The sequence below is a fragment of the Melopsittacus undulatus genome, chromosome 1 (genome assembly GCF_012275295.1).
Source record: "Melopsittacus undulatus isolate bMelUnd1 chromosome 1, bMelUnd1.mat.Z, whole genome shotgun sequence".
Lineage (NCBI taxonomy): Eukaryota > Metazoa > Chordata > Aves > Psittaciformes > Psittaculidae > Melopsittacus > Melopsittacus undulatus.
In genome coordinates, this window is record NC_047527.1 from 52,537,843 (window position 1) to 52,553,461 (window position 15,619).

Genomic DNA, 15,619 nt, shown 5'->3' on the forward strand with positions numbered 1-15,619 from the left:
CTTTAGGATCTCATATGAAGATTGCTCCTAAATAACAATCAGTGTTGATTCAGAATACAGACAGATGCATTGCTTTGCGTATATGTACACAGTGTGTATATATGTATACATATATGTGTAAACACATAAAATTATACATATACACATTTAATCACGCAAAATCCCACAAGTAATAATATCAAAGTCCTAGAGACATCCCTCTTTGCAGAAGGACCAGTACATCAAAGCCAGCATCTTTGGATCCAGGTGGTGATCTCATGGTGCCTCCCCAGGGCACGTGTGCCACACTCCTGGGGAAGGCTGAGTTCTGCAGAATGCCATGCACTACCTAAGTAATAGCTGTTCTTTTTGATTTGTCTTGTCTCCAGCTTCAGAAAGAAGTGAGCCCACGAAGAGGAGGTGGTTTTCTGTGTGACCAGAAGGAGAGTAACCTTCGTCCATTTACAACCCAGGGGAACCTTCATGTGCCTCGAACAATGGGGTCAAGATCCTACTCTGATTCAGATGCCATTCAGTTTGAGAATCGGTCCCTTTCTAAGCTGAAGGAGAGCGATCGGTGCAGTGCCACAGAAAACCTGTTTTTGGAATCGCTGTCTCTTGATTCTCCCGATGCATCTGATGAGCCCCGGCCTCGGCAGCTGGAGCGAGAGAAATTCTTGACCGGATTAACGGAAGTATGTGCTCTTCTACCTTTTATCAAGCCAGTGTGTTCTCTCTTATGTCAGAATTGGTACAGCATCCCTGCTGTAGGAAGTGAGATGCTATGACACAGGCAGTGCTTACAGTTACCCAGTAGTGAATTTGGTATGGACAAGATTCCTTGTTATGAGCTTATTGGACCAGTGTCAATCATCTGTAAAACTAGGAGTCAGCCTAGAGGTCCCAAAGATTACCTCACCTTCTGGCCATACGTACTAGGTATAACTAAATTTGGCACAACATATTGGTTTAGAAGTTCTTAAATCTCTTCCAGATACACCTATATGAACAAACATAGGCTGTATTTTATTAGTAAAGCAGTAAGTGCTGTAGAGAGGCACTTTGGTTGTTCTGTTGTGGTTGCCTTCTAAATAGATTAGCATGAGTAAGTGAGATGAGACGTTAAATAAATAAAGTTATTCTTCATCAGCAAAGTACCTACCCTGGGATCACATCAGAAAGCTGTAAAGATGTAAAATACAGTGCTAAGTGATGCCATTGGGACACAGTGAATGTACTCTGCACCCTGGGGCAAAGTAGCCTGTGAACTGGCGTGTGACATTAGTAGCACTTAGAGTGTTCACACTAATCACAACTGTACACTTTGATGGTTCCTATGAAATTTAAAACACATTACCACTTAAAAACACTAATATCTCACTTATTTTCTATTGATCCTTAAATGCTAGTAGCTGTTACACAACGAGAAGCACTTGAAGACTGACAGGAGTTAGTTAGCAAGAAGGCAGCAAGTTGCATGATGCAGGTTTTGAGTATCTTCTTTTTGCCTGAAAATTCAGATTGGTGCACGTGGGTTACACATTCAGTTTCTGCTCTGAGCATGTGAATGGATATATTGAGTGTACTCATTATAGCGAATAAGGAAGTCAAAGCTTCCCAGTCAAAGTTGTACCTGTGTGTTCTAGCTTAAAAATTTGACCAGTCTGGAAAAGAGTCTGTCAACAAGTCAGATTTCTGCAGGACCAGGTTCACTGGTGTGCCTTAACCTGGGAAAATTTAATCCAAGCATTTCTTTGAGGTGTATAACTAAGGTAAAGGTTTGGGAAACCAAGTTTTCTTGAGGGGAAGAAGAGTAAAAAGATTAAGAGAAGAAAAAAATGTGACCACCCTGCTTACATTTTAAGTAGCTGTAGTTTCCTGTGTATTCCAGTTAGATTTTCCTCCCTCAGTGCCAAAAATAGCAGTGTGGGATCCTATATTCCTTATTTCTTAGCTCTTATTTCATACATGTCCAGTGCCCAGTGAAGAATGTTGGTACCAGTGTCAGGGATACATGTTTTGTATTTAACGTTGATTGCTGTTTCCTTTCCTTCAGATTCAGTCTGATATTTAAGAAGGGACCTCTCTCTCCCCCTTTCTGCTTTTCAGACATTAACTGCCATTAACAAAAGTGTTGGCAGCAAATTTTGGTCCTTGGTGATATTTGCATAGCTTCATTCCTTCAAAGCATGCTTTAGTGAAACCTGGGCAAAGTCATTTTCCCTCAGAGGGTTTGCTCATGTGAGCCTGATTGGAGTTTAATGAATAGCTTAAGTGAGGATACACAGGGGCAACAGCAGCCTTCTGACTGTTCCTCTCCGCAGTATTTTCTTCATGGTACTAACTGCAGTAGAGGCAATCCAGCCTTCAGCCTGATTCTCCAGTCAGATCAGATTTACTCTGCAGTAACTCCACTGAAGCCACAAACATTATTTCAGACTTACACCAAAGTGAATGCAAGGAATATTAATTTACCGCTATTTTTACCCCTGACTGAATAAATACCATGGAGGTATCTGCTGAGTTAAGCAGTGCAGTTTTGAATAGTCACAATTTGAAATACACTTGTGTGTATTTGATAATGTTCCCAATTTCATGAGTACTAACACTCTTTTTTTCCTGATCATATTTTGTATGCCCTATAGTTTATTAGAAACATAAGCAAACAGTTAAATGGTAACTGTAGTGCAATTGCTTCACAAGTATGTATTTAAAAAAACCCAACTCATGGGAATTGTCACAGGGAAATAATTGCCATAAAAATATCTTAATGTTGTTAGCAAGCTGCAGGTATCCCTACTATGAAACAAGTAACAGTCTTCCTGCACATTTAATGTAGTTAGCTTAATGAGTTTTGACTGGTGCCATTTGTTAGTTCCTAGAGAATATATAATGAAATCTTATGTCAAAGGACCCTGGTTTATCTCTTACTTCAGCACAGATCCTGGCATAAAGCAGATTACCTTCAGAGAACAAATTCACTCACACATATATGGTCCAAACCAATACATTGTACATGGGGAAAAAAGCCATTTGCAGCTTACCTCTGTGATGCACAGGACTATAACAGCTCAAGGCTGTTGTAGATTTGGGATACAGGTTTTCCTGTGCAGCCTGTGGTTGTGATGGGATTGTCCATTCCTGTGTACATGGGGAAAAATATTCCCACCGGCAATTTAAGATTCCTTATCAGAGGGAAAATCAGGCACTTTTTAGAGACAAACATACCTGGTACAACTAATTGGAAATGAATGGCAAAATGCCCACAAGCTGATGCCACCAACAGGTTCAGAAATAATTTGTCCTATTTGTTTCTGGTTTTCTTCAGGAGGAAGAAACACACAAAGGAAATCTTCAAAGGTGAGTAAAACTTACAGGGAAAAACCCAGCAAATGCTGAGCTCCCAGATGCTCTGCCAAACCACAGACCTGGGGCATAGCCATGCCACTTCCTAAGTAGCCTATGATCCAGATTAATAGATTTACCCAGGGATTAATTTGTCTCAATATGCTTCTGTTCTACTCTGATTAACCTGGACGACATTCAGCTGTGTAGTACAGTGATCAAACTGTATGGAAGGGCATAAAGCTGCAGCTTACACTGAAGGCTAAACCTACCTTAGCAAGTACGGTGAGGGTGGTGAAGCACTGGTACAAGTTGCCTAAGGAAGCTGTGAATGCTCTATCTCTGGCAGCGTTCAAGGTCAGGTTGGATGAAGTCTTGGGTGACACTGGATTTAGTGTGTGGTGTCCCTGTCCATGGCAGGGGGGGTTGAAACTGGGTGATCTTAAGGTCGTTTCCAGCCCGAACCATTCTATGATTCTATAAAATAGTTCAGACCTGCAGTCATTGATAGAGGAATACAGTTAGTGCTGAGGACATGACATACCCCTGCATGTCAGGGATATTTTGGTTTGGACTAGTCTGGTATCATCCCATGGGCTAAATACTGACCTAAGCCTAGAGTGCATTACTTGTGCTTTCCAGCTCACTTTCATCCCAAAGGAACCCAGCCCATTCTCTCTGAATTAGCTTCTGATGCAAACCAGAACATCTGAACAGCAGATCCACTTCAAAACAGCGTTCCTGGTCTCACCTAAGTCCTTAACATTGATGAACCCTGACTGCACCTGGAGCTCTTGATTAAAAACTCAGTGTTATTTTGCTGTATCCTGTGGATCACTGATATTTTAAACCACTGCTTGCTGAAACCTCACCCAGCTTGAGTTACCTCATTGAGCTGAATCTCATAACTACACTCATTTGCATTTTTAAGTAGTCTCATTCAGAAAGCTGCCTTTTTGTTATTTTTGTTTAAAACAAAGCAGTAGGACAGCTCAGCTGGATGCTTGTGATTTCTACAAACTAGCAAAATGCAGGAAAGCCAAAATTCCAGGGTTATCACATAGCAATTCCCTTTGGTTGAATTTTAGCACAAGTGCAGCTCACCAAACCAGTTCAATGTAACGGCATCTAGGCTGGATGTCCCCCATCGCTATGCACCAGCCATGCAGCCTGGGCAACCTCAGGAATGGGGCTGGGTTTGCTGATTTCCCAGCAAGTCAGAAAAACTCCACACTTGCTTCAAAAAGCATTCCTCATACTGTCACAAATGCTCATTTTCTGTGAATGGTGTATTTCTGAAATCCTGCTCCCATATTTCTACTGTTCCTGTATTTCAGACATTTGCCAAGGAGTAATCCATGAGAAAGCAGTAGATTAAAACCTATTAATTTGGTACGCTTAATGACACATCAGGAATGCTTGAATTTCACAGCTATTTTGAGGGTAATAAAAGGGAACATTAGTGAAAGAGACAGCTAATATGGTTGTTATTATAAGCAGATAGTGAAAGTTGGGTTTTCTGGGTTAGTTTACTGCTGAAAATAAATCACTATACGAGTTTCCAAGCCTACAAATGACATTCTCATGTTCCCCTCTCCAGGGCGATGTCCGTTTCTTCCATGTCAGAATTTCAGCGCCTGATGGATATTTCTCCGTTCCTACCAGACAAAAACTTGCCTTCATCCAGCAGCAAAGATGACCTAACCCCTCCCTTGTCTCCTGATGATTTGAAATACATCGAGGAGTTCAACAAAAACTGGGATTACAGTAACACTAGGAACCATGGTGGGGCCAGCGAGAAGCCTGCAGATGGCTGGGCTGAAAGGACAGAAATTGGGAAAGCTGGGAGTGATCCTGCTTCAGATCCTTTCCAGGCATCATCATGGTACCTCACCACCAGTGTCACTATGACAACTAACACCATGACCAGCCCGGAGCACTGCCAGAAGCAGCCAGCGAGGAGTCACGGTGTAACTGAAAAAATGGGAGTTCGGGTGTTTCACAGCCCACCGGTTGTCCGTAGGTTTGATAACTCAGTGATAAATGGCAGCGAAGGGAAAAACCAGGCTGAGCCGGACTTCCTGTTTTCTGTGACCAAAGCTATGGGGAATGTAGCTGAGACAAAAGGTGCTTCCTCGGATATGTTTGGAAGATGGTCTTGTGACCTGGCCAAACATCATAAGGATTTTCTGGAGAGTGGTATTCATCCCATTGAACGTCCTATTTGCACTACTGTGGGCTTTGCCTCACCCTTGCACAACTTGGAGATGTCCAAAAATATGAGTGATGACATGAAGGAGGTCGCTTTCTCTGTCCGAAACGCAATACGCTCTAATTCAACAGAGCCTCAGTTTAAGGACACTGCGTGTCAAACCAATGGTATGAGAACGACAGGGACGCAGACCACCCAGACCATCAGTGTTGGCTTGCAGACAGAAACCCTGCGCAATATCACCAGCAGTCCACACAAGTGTCTGACACCAAAGGGGGGGTCCACGCCTGTCTCTTCACCATCCAGGAGCCTAAGAAGCAGGCAAGTGACCCCTGTCATTGAAAAGGTCCAGGCTAAGTTTGAACGCACATGCTGCTCCCCCAAATATGGCTCTCCAAAGCTGCAAAGAAAAATCCTTCCCAAATCAGACCAGCCAAATAACCGGACTTTGCCTGGCACACCTCAGAAAGGATTCAGTGAGTCCGCTTGGGCTAGATCAACTACTACAAGGGAGAGTCCTGTCCACACCACTATCAACGATGGCCTCTCCAGTTTGTTCAACATTATTGACCATAGCCCCATCTTTCATGAGAACTTCCAAAAATGCCCCAGGTCGAGCAGCCGGTCCAGGTCAGCAGAACCCAGACCAGAACTGGGCCCAGTGCAGGAGCCATGTACAAATGCCCGTGGCAGATCACCCAGTCCTCTCCGGTTGGGGACAGAGACACAAAAGGAAGAAGGGACTGAGGTGACAAGTATCAGACAGGACTTATCTGCTCCTCCAGGGTACACACTTACAGAAAATGCTGCCAGGATCTTGAATAAGAAACTTTTGGAGCATGCCTTAAAGGAAGAGAGAAGGCTACCTTCACACAGCCCACCAAATCTTAGCAATGACAACAGCACAGGAGAAATTGTCAAAGTAGATCCAGGGTCCATAGAGGTAATGAGTTTGTTTGTTTTTCCTCCTATAGCTAAATGCACTCTTCTTTGAAAAAAATGCACTATGAGATCTCTTGCAGTCCTAGTAAGTATTTACAATGAATATCCTAGTCCTATTGTGGTACCACCAGAGAGTTCCAGTCAGGAAACTATTGGATTAGTCACTGAAGAACTCATTAAAGAATTGAGTTTCTATCTTGACAGCTTATCGGGCTTGAAAGCATCAGAAGAGCTTTATCCTTTATAGGATAAAGATGTCTTTACAGGATAGAAATGGTTCTCCCCTGAATGACTGGGATAAGAGGTTTCTGTCACACCACATGTTACAGATGCTCTAGGGTTTGAGTCAGTTTCTCTTTTATGGAAAGGTAGACTCCTACACAAGAATGGGTGTTTACAGGTGTGTGTCAGTACCCTGAAGGGCTTTCAGCATACCTTTTCTGGATGTATCTGATGAAGTTTGCCTTGGGTCTGAGAATGTGATTAAATGGCATGACGTTTGGTACTGCCTGTTGCTGCCTCATGAAAATCAGAAAAAGAATATATAATCAACTAGTCTAAGCACATACCTACTTAGTGTTTAAGAACTCTTTATTGATATTTTGCTTTCAAGAGTGGAGCAGTCATCACCTCTCTCAGCAAATATATGCAGGTATTGGGGGCAGAGTCTCAGGTATAGTAACGTGCTAGAGCAATCAACAAAAAAGAGAGTGCAATGATGGACAAAAGCTTTCATTATCAGTGTCTAAGCCTCCTGTTTCTGTGCCTATGAGGGTGTTGCCCTGAGGAGGCCCAGGTAAGCTGAATTATGCCCAGTTTTTACCAGCACATGTTGCCTTTCTGGTACAGCACTGCAGTGGCATGTGCCTGGCTGGTTGGTGATGCTCCTGATGTCAGGGGCAGAAGCCCATCATCCTCTCTGCTCCATGCTGCCCCTTTAACATCCTGATGGTTTGGTGGGCCCTGACTACAGGTCAGCAGCTCCTCCTTGACCCCTGCACACCCCAGGCATCCCACCTACACCTCAGTGGGCTGACTCCTACCACTCCTGCCTTAAGATAGCCTTAAGGGAAGGTTCCAACCCCAGTTTCTAACTCAACATTTGGCTTGAAGGACCTTTCGGGCACCTGAGTACTGAGACTTTTTGTCTGCAGTTTGCCTTGCACTAGTGGGGGAGGTTCTCAATGGATGATCAGTTCCTCTTTTACAGGCTCTTCTCAGAGGACCTGATCTTTTTTACTGAGCAGAGAATCCAAAGCTGAGGATATATTCCTTATATGCAGTTTAAACAGATAGAAATAGGGGAGTTTGTACATAAAAAAAAGAAACCACATGCACATATATAACAGTGGATGAAAGTGGTCTTTATGCATAAACCTCAGAGTGAATAAAAGTGGAAAGCAGCCTCATTTGTTTGACTCTTTCTAGCTATCTCTTCATTTTGTCCTTAGTTTTAAATACTCAGAAAACACTACCGGTCCTTGTTAGAAAGTGTGTTGTACTCTTACAGGTTCAGCTCCCCTTTGCCTTCAAGGCATTCCTGAAACTCTAGATCTCCTCCTGCATCTTTTAAATGTCTCAGCAGATTTCAAGTGCAGGTAAAGAGATGTCATCCCACATCATCACAAATCACTGCTGGCAAAGTACAACTAGCATTAGTACCTGAGTTTGATGCATGGAGAGGTTAAAACTCATTGACCATCAACCAGGCAGACAATTGCTCTTCTTTATGAATTATCAATATCTTTTGCCTAATTTTGTGAGTTTCAAGCCTTAGAGCTGAGACTTGTTTTTGTTTGCAATACTTACTTGGTTGTTACGATCTTTGGATGGAACAGTCATTTTTCAGGAGCACTCATTGAAAAGGAAGGTGTTGGGCATTCACAGAAGGAGTTTAACTTTCCTTCAGTGAGGTGATGCTCTGCAAGATGTACTTAATGGAGCATGGGTTTGCTGCTGAAAAGAAAACCTCAAAAATGTTTCAACTCTGCAGATGCCTGGGGTTATTTATGGATTACACTGACCACACAAATTTCACTTTGTACAAGTTACACTTAGCACATTTTGTACAAAGCCAGGCACAGCAGTTCAGCAAATGATGATCTTGGAGGAGACAGGCTGTGGCTGTGCTTGGGGCAGCCTCATGTCAGTTCTGCCCTTGCCACCCTCTCATAGATCCCTGCTCTGCTGCCCCTCACCTGTTGGTTTCTGGCCAGGACAAGCACCTTCTTACCACCAAATGCCTTCTTGGTTTTGCATGGCGTGGTGTATTAATGACTTTTAGACTTGCATGGAGCACCTGTTGGTGGCTTTTCTTTAAATTGACCTTCTGAGTGGTTTAGTTACATAATTTCCTCTTATATTCCTATTGCAAATAAGAAACCGAATTCATACATATATATTTATATGCTTACATACATATATATGTGTGCAAGTAAATGTATATGCATACATGGTAGTAATAATTTTGTATTTTCTAAGTTGCCCAGAGCTGCTTACAAGCAAATTCATATTCACCCAGTGTAGCCTACTAGTGTCTTATCCTACTAACTGACTAAAGCACTATCTTACTTGCATATCATTGTATTAATAAATATTACTATTAAAAATGCAGCTTAGCATTACCTAACTAATGGCATAAGAGCTGTATGGACATTTTTTCTCCCATGGCTGTAAATCATGGAGGTTACACAGCAGTCCTGGAAGTGGGTCAGACCCACTTCTAGAGTCAGCACTGTGCAAGGACCATCCACACAGACCCACAGAGGAGAGGGCAGCTGCTACACCCTTTGCTCACCGGGGCAGAGCAATTGCCACACACTTGCCACTGAACTGTTCAGCATGGGAGGGGGAATGTTAAAAGCAAGGGAAAGCATTGCCAGAGTTAAAGGGCTTTTGATTTAGTTTTAGTCTCCCATCCAGCATCACTGTTAAATAGGAGCAAGGGAGAAGGGTGAAACAAAGGACTTCCATGAAATCTGAGCAACATACGCATGAGCAGCGTGAGGAACATGAGCAACATAAAATATTGGTCACGTTTTCACTTGTTAAAGATTTCCAAAACAGAAATTCTCTCTTGAAATCAAACAAAGGGGGGGGGGGGGGGGGGGGGGTGGTAATATAGCTTTATTCCTCTTTCATAGAAATGTGGTTTTTCCCTAGCCCTACCAAGGTTAGCAAAATATATCAGATATGTTTCTCTGCTGAATAGAAATGTTTGGTTTGTTTGATGCTGTGTCCACTTCTGAGACTGTGCTAAGATTGTAAAAGGTTGGTTTGTTTGCTTCCTTCCTTTCTAAATCTTTTTCTACTAGTGGCTTGTCTTTTATCTTTGATTATTAGTTTCCCTGTGATAACAGCGGTAACATGATCTGAATGGGGAGTAACATCTGGAGACTTCTTCCTTGCTGACATGAAATCTTCACGTTAAAAACATAATTGATTAAACCAGTTCTTTCCAACCTACTTGCTTTCTTTTTCTTTTCTGTCTGTTCTGTCCAGAACCAAACTGTCTTATTAACTGCCCCCTGGGGACTCTAACCCTGCCTGCCTCACTGCTGTAAGTCCTTTCTACCTTGTTTCCAGAGCTTTCCAAGAGTGGTCTTTTTTGAACATGTCTGTTAACGAAGGGAAATAAATGACCACAGTTCCAGAGGTATCAGCATGCACCCAGCGTCTCTGTGGGGTCCTTCAGATGCAACAATCAGGAAGCACTCAGGATAGGAGCCCATCTGCAGTCTCCTGAGGCACCACGGGCTGTAGAAAGGTCACAGTTCAGTCAAGCTTTGTGCTGTTGGGGCTTTTTGTTAAAGTTTTAAAAACTGGCAAAATTTAAGACCAACATAAAGCTATGTAAAAACACTGGGGGGGGGGGGGAGGTGACTCAGATTTATAGGAAACTTCACAAAATCACAGCATCATAGGATAGTTTGGGTTGGAAGGGACCCTCAAAGGTCATCTAGTTCCAACTCCCTGCAATAGGTAGGTGCATCTTTAACTAGATCAGGTTGCCCAGAACCACATCCAGCCTGGCCTTGAATGTCTCCAGGGATGGTGTTTTTTATTACTGTTTTGTCTACGCATACATAGCACTGCTCAGGGCTCCTGACTGCCCTGGGGTGCATTCCCTCCTGCCATGGCTACAGCAGCAGGTGGAGGGAGCTGAGGAGGGGACTCCAGCACCAACCCATGGCTGAAGGCCACCTTTGCTCATTAAGCTGTTCCCGGCCCAGTTTTGTCCATTGGCTGGGGATGCCACAGCAGAGGAAGGGAAGAAGCTTTGCAGACATGAGCTGTGAGCATCCACTCCACCTCAGAGCCAGAAAGCTCTTTTGTTTATTTATTAATACAGGCATAGCCATGGTGGCTGACAGCCTGGGTCAGGAAATAGCTAGAAACTAAAGCTGAAATCATCTTTCCCATTTCCAATGGCCAGGCTCGGAAGTGCTGCCTGTCCACCCACACCCCCCAGCAACCACCAAAATAGATTACTCACAGGACATTAATGTTTTTAAAAACATTTGTAGCTATGACAGCTACATGTGGTAAGTGAGGAGGAGCTTTCACAGACCATTCCGGACATTTTCCTTCTCATGGTTGGATTTCCATAGCAGAGGAAGCCATGCTGCAGGTGGCGGTGACAGACTCACCAGCCAGTACATTATAAGAATTACGCTGGCAGTCACTTATTGGCCCTGGAGCAACATCCATCAGCACAGCCTTGTGTTGTGCTGGGCATGTGTGCATCACAGATAAGATGAGCTTAACCCTGCCATTCAGTAAAAGCTGACCAACATCTGCAGGCGTGCTGAAGAGAGGCTTTTGAACTGAGAGGCAGCAGTGGAAATAAATTTTGTTATCTCCATGCTAACACTCAATTGCTGCTATGAAACTAGGATAAAGCAGCCAGAAGCAAGCAGGGCTATAGAGATATAATTTTAAGCCACTGTTTAGAAGAAAGAAGCTAAGACAAAACCCATAAATCCCGTAGCCTCAATTCACCATGTTACACTGCCCATGTGTGTTGCTGTGCATATGGATTTCTCTTAACAAATCTGAATCTAGTGACAGCTTTCACAGACCATATGTTGCCCCAGGCGCAATGGGATAAGGTGAAGTAAGGACACAGAGTCACTCTTCTTGTTAGCACAGATTTATATTTCAGCCTCACTGTTTTAGCAAAGGCTATTGTGAAGTTTATGATGCAGAGATGGGGCAGTGCAGGCCTAAGCTCTACAGTCCCCTGACCAGCTTCTGCAGTGGTCTTGTTCTCTGCAAGTAGCAAGGGCAGATGAGCACAGCTCTGGCTCAAGCAGCATTGTGTCACTGTAGATCACCCTATTGGCTGTGTATTGGCCAAAGGCACCAAGGTTCACCCTTCACAGGGACTTCCGCAAGTCTGACAATGCCCTCTATCCAAAAACTGTGCATGCACAAGCTCCATTTCCCATACCTCAGCTCTGTGCCTTCAAAACTGATCTTTCTGTCATGTAGCATTCATGTTTGGTCCTCCCACTACAATGGAAAAGTTCAACGGTGTATCACCTTGTTTGTTCACTGCCAATCATATCATGTTACCTACTCCAGTATTCTCCATCCCTAGATGCATTTCTCCTTCTCCATGAGAAATAGTACACTGAATCCTTTCCTTCCTCTTGTATTGTTCTACTGCTGCCTTGGTTTCCCTGTGCTTTACTGTGCCAGAGCTTTTCCCTTGCATTGTATCATTTCTGGTCTCTGTCTTCATCTATCACTACTTTGCATTCTGACTTTGAAACTTGTTTTTATTGCACTCTCCTGTCCTTCCAATGACTGCTCCTCAATGTACACATTTCTATACATTGACAAACTCCTCTGATTTGCTTTTATAAATTACAAAATATGCAGAGAAATACAGAAGTTTGGCTTTGGCACTACAAGACAGACTTGCTCCCATAATCACTCATCTTGATGTAAGGAGCATTCTGAGCAAGGCAGGAAGCCTAGCTGTGCGAAGAGCAAAGTCCATAAATACTAGAGGCAGTTACCGACTTAGTGCCAGAGAGAAAAATGTCAGCTGCAGATTGCTTCTAATCACAAAGGCAAGCTAACCAAGCCTGAGCAGTGGAAAGTTGGTGTAGGAATGAAATTTCCATTTTCTTCCATTTCTGTGAATGTCATCTTTAACATACAGTACCACTGAATCCTGTAATTCAGGCTTCAGCAGCTGGCAGTAGCAAGTGATGTTCCAGGAGATGTAACCTGTAGGTAAGCCTCAACTTTAATCCATTTGGAGATCATAAGTAGTCCTGTAGTCATTATTCTGCTGCCAAGAACTCTTTCCTGCATGTCAGTCTGAACTCTGAAGCAATGAAGCAGACAAAAAGAGTCAGTGGCTGATTTTCAACCCACTTGCAAATGCCAAACCTGGCCCTTTTATGTCTGGTCAACATTTAGAGCAATGTGATGAACAGTGGATTTTCCTGAATTATCATGCAAATGTACTTATAAGCTCTTCTCTTTCTAGCACAAGGAGAATTAGCAAATGGAGGTTTGTCAGCTACTCCAACTCATCCCAGACCTCTTTCTTTCATTCTCTCCTTACCTGTTCCATAAATCACGGACATACATGCAGACCCCTGGAGCCCACACACAGCCAGGTGTTCGCTGCTTGCTTTTGTCCCACAACATGACAGATGCTTAGCTTCAGTTTTAATTTCTTGTTTCCTAATTCTTTGCACATCCAGACTGCCTCTAATGCAAGTCACTAACCGCTGTTTTGCTCTCTTGGCTGCCAAGGAACTACCTTGTTCTGCACTAGCCCCGTCCCTCCAACCCTGCTTCTCCCGGCCAGAGAGACCAGCGAACCGGCGCCCACCATCGCGATGGGCTTCACATTCCCCTACTGCCTCACAGTCGCAGTCCACCGGAGACCTGACTTCCTCGGAGGAGAGCGGAAGCAAGGAGCCACTGGCAGAGACCCCCAGCCAGGGAGGCGAGCCGGCCTGACTCCATATGGGAATAGGGGGGCTGCGACTCGCCTCCACCAGGTCGCCCGGCGGCCGTCTCTGCCCCCAAGGAGAGAGGTCTGCTTGGAGAGGTCAAAGAATGTTCTCAGATGCAGCTGCTGAATGTCCGACCTGGGAAATAGAGGTGTTTCTAGAATGAAACAGTTAATGTGCCTGTAATAACTTAATTTTTTTCATAGCTGAGAAAACTATTTTTGTCTCCATCTTTTCTACATACAGTATATTAACAAAAAAAGAAAAAAAAAGGGGGGGGGTTAAAAATGATTTAAAGTAAGATTTAAAATAAAATGTAAATTAAGGTTTAAGGGAATTTGAATACGTGCTCGCGCTCTCTCCAAATACTGACTGCCTTTTGGTTATATTTGCACTGTTATGTTTTCAGTTTTGGTTTGGGATTCTTTGGGTTCGTTTTTTTATTTTATTATTATTTTTTCATGTAAAACTAGGGTCTTAAGTTAATTTTATTGTATTTTAATGTCAGTGTTACCGGTTTTTAAAAGTAAGGTTCTTAAAGATGCTTCAACTCTCTGAAGTGATACCTTTTAAGTAGTGAAGAAAGCCATTAAGCTCGTTCACTAGACATGTATTAATTGAGATGGAGGGGAATACAGGTAAACACAAGAAAAAGTGTAAAAAAAGAAGAATGCCTCAGAAAGTCTTATGGAGTTAGCTGTAAATTACACCTACAATACTTGACTTGCATGCCTCTGGGTCCTCGCACTTTAGTGCATGTACATACCGCTACTGTACCATCACATAAATGTGAGTCAACCTGTTTCACTGTACTATTGTTGTGAATTTACCCGTACTGTACTTTTATTGTTGGTATTCTTGCATTGACTATACAAAAAGAGTTTTTAAATTATTGTTAGCAGTGCAACTGGCAATGTACAGTGTTTACTGAGAATTTCCTTCGTTTTGGGAAAACCATGGAGATCTCCGGGCATCCTAAATTGTGATCGGTCTTGTTTAAGAGTCTGTTGGAGACCATGTGAAGTGGAAATAAAACCCTCAGTATTTACAAGCTGCTTGAGTTCTTTGTGATGGCTTTTTGTGATGGTACTTCCCAGTTTCATTTAGCTGGGGCAGGAGAGCCCCAGACTCCTCCTTTAAGGGAAGAAAAATGCTTCTTTGTATGAAATAAATAATGGTAATGCCACGTATTGTGCTGTGCTCCACACACTCCTGTGAGCACTGGATGAGGCCATGGGAAGGTTTCTAAATTCCCTCACTGAACTCTACAGAACAGATGTTCACACAGATACTGGAACCCATCTTCTCAGGTCCTCTGAGGCTGTTGCTTTCAGCCATTCATGGGAGTGAAAACCGGCCAGCTAAACACGATACCAAAAGTATGACATTTCCAGTGTTGATTCAAGCTTATGTCTCATCTGTATTGCACACAGAGACCAATAAAACCAGGACTTTTGTGAAACAGGTGGCTAGCCCTGAGAAGTAAATGCGGCTGAGAATTCATGCACTTCCGGGAGGTGGAAGCCTCTCAAGCTACTTTGCCTGGGACCATCTGTTTGGCCACATGCTTTCTCTGGGAGCCTCAGAACTGCTCTGACTAGTTATCCCACCACTGAGCTGGCTTGTTCCTGTTCAATTTCCTTTGCTGAGGCTTTCAGAGGCTTTTCTGTTGAAGGGCACCATCTGGGATCCCTAGAATCCTTCCTGGTTAGCTCTGTCAAGAGATAAGCCCCTCACATCCTGTCCTGCTGAGTTGTGGCCAGCTTTCTAGGAACTTTGATTCAGCTGTTGGATGAGAACAAACTCCCTAGCTCCCACATAGCAGCCAGTTGAGGTCTGATTTCTCTTGTACTAGTTAGGGCCATAGCTATTAACCCAGTGTCAAAATGCTCACCTGTGGGTGACATGCTCCCCAGAGGATTTGTGGCTGCCCCATCTTTGGCCATGTTCAAGGCCAGGCTGGATGGGTCTTAGAGCTCTAAGTCTAGTGGAAGGTGTCCCTGCCCATGGCAGGGGGCTGGAACTGGATGAGCTTTAAGGTTCCTTCCAACCTAAACCCAAAAGCTGGATTGGACTTTTTAATGACATACAGAAAATCAAGGTGACTGATTTGTAGCTTTGATGCCAGGAAATGGTATTTGCCTTTCAAATCAAGGATACA

General features: G+C 43.5%; 1 protein-coding gene across 5 annotated transcripts in view; it reads left to right on the plus strand.

Moving 5' to 3' along the window:
* The window catches only part of MTCL1 (microtubule crosslinking factor 1), a 107,329-nt gene extending 92,818 nt beyond the window's left edge, over positions 1-14,511 (plus strand). For all 5 annotated transcript variants that reach the window (XM_031052989.2, XM_031052990.2, XM_013130113.3 and 2 more), the window contains 4 exons: positions 369-674; positions 3,308-3,339; positions 4,925-6,479; positions 13,256-14,511. In XM_031052989.2, the coding sequence (XP_030908849.2) occupies positions 369-674; positions 3,308-3,339; positions 4,925-6,479; positions 13,256-13,465 (2,103 nt within the window). In that variant the 3' untranslated portion in view covers positions 13,466-14,511. The remainder of the gene's footprint in view (positions 1-368; positions 675-3,307; positions 3,340-4,924; positions 6,480-13,255) is intronic.
* Positions 14,512-15,619: the final 1,108 nt, after the last annotated feature.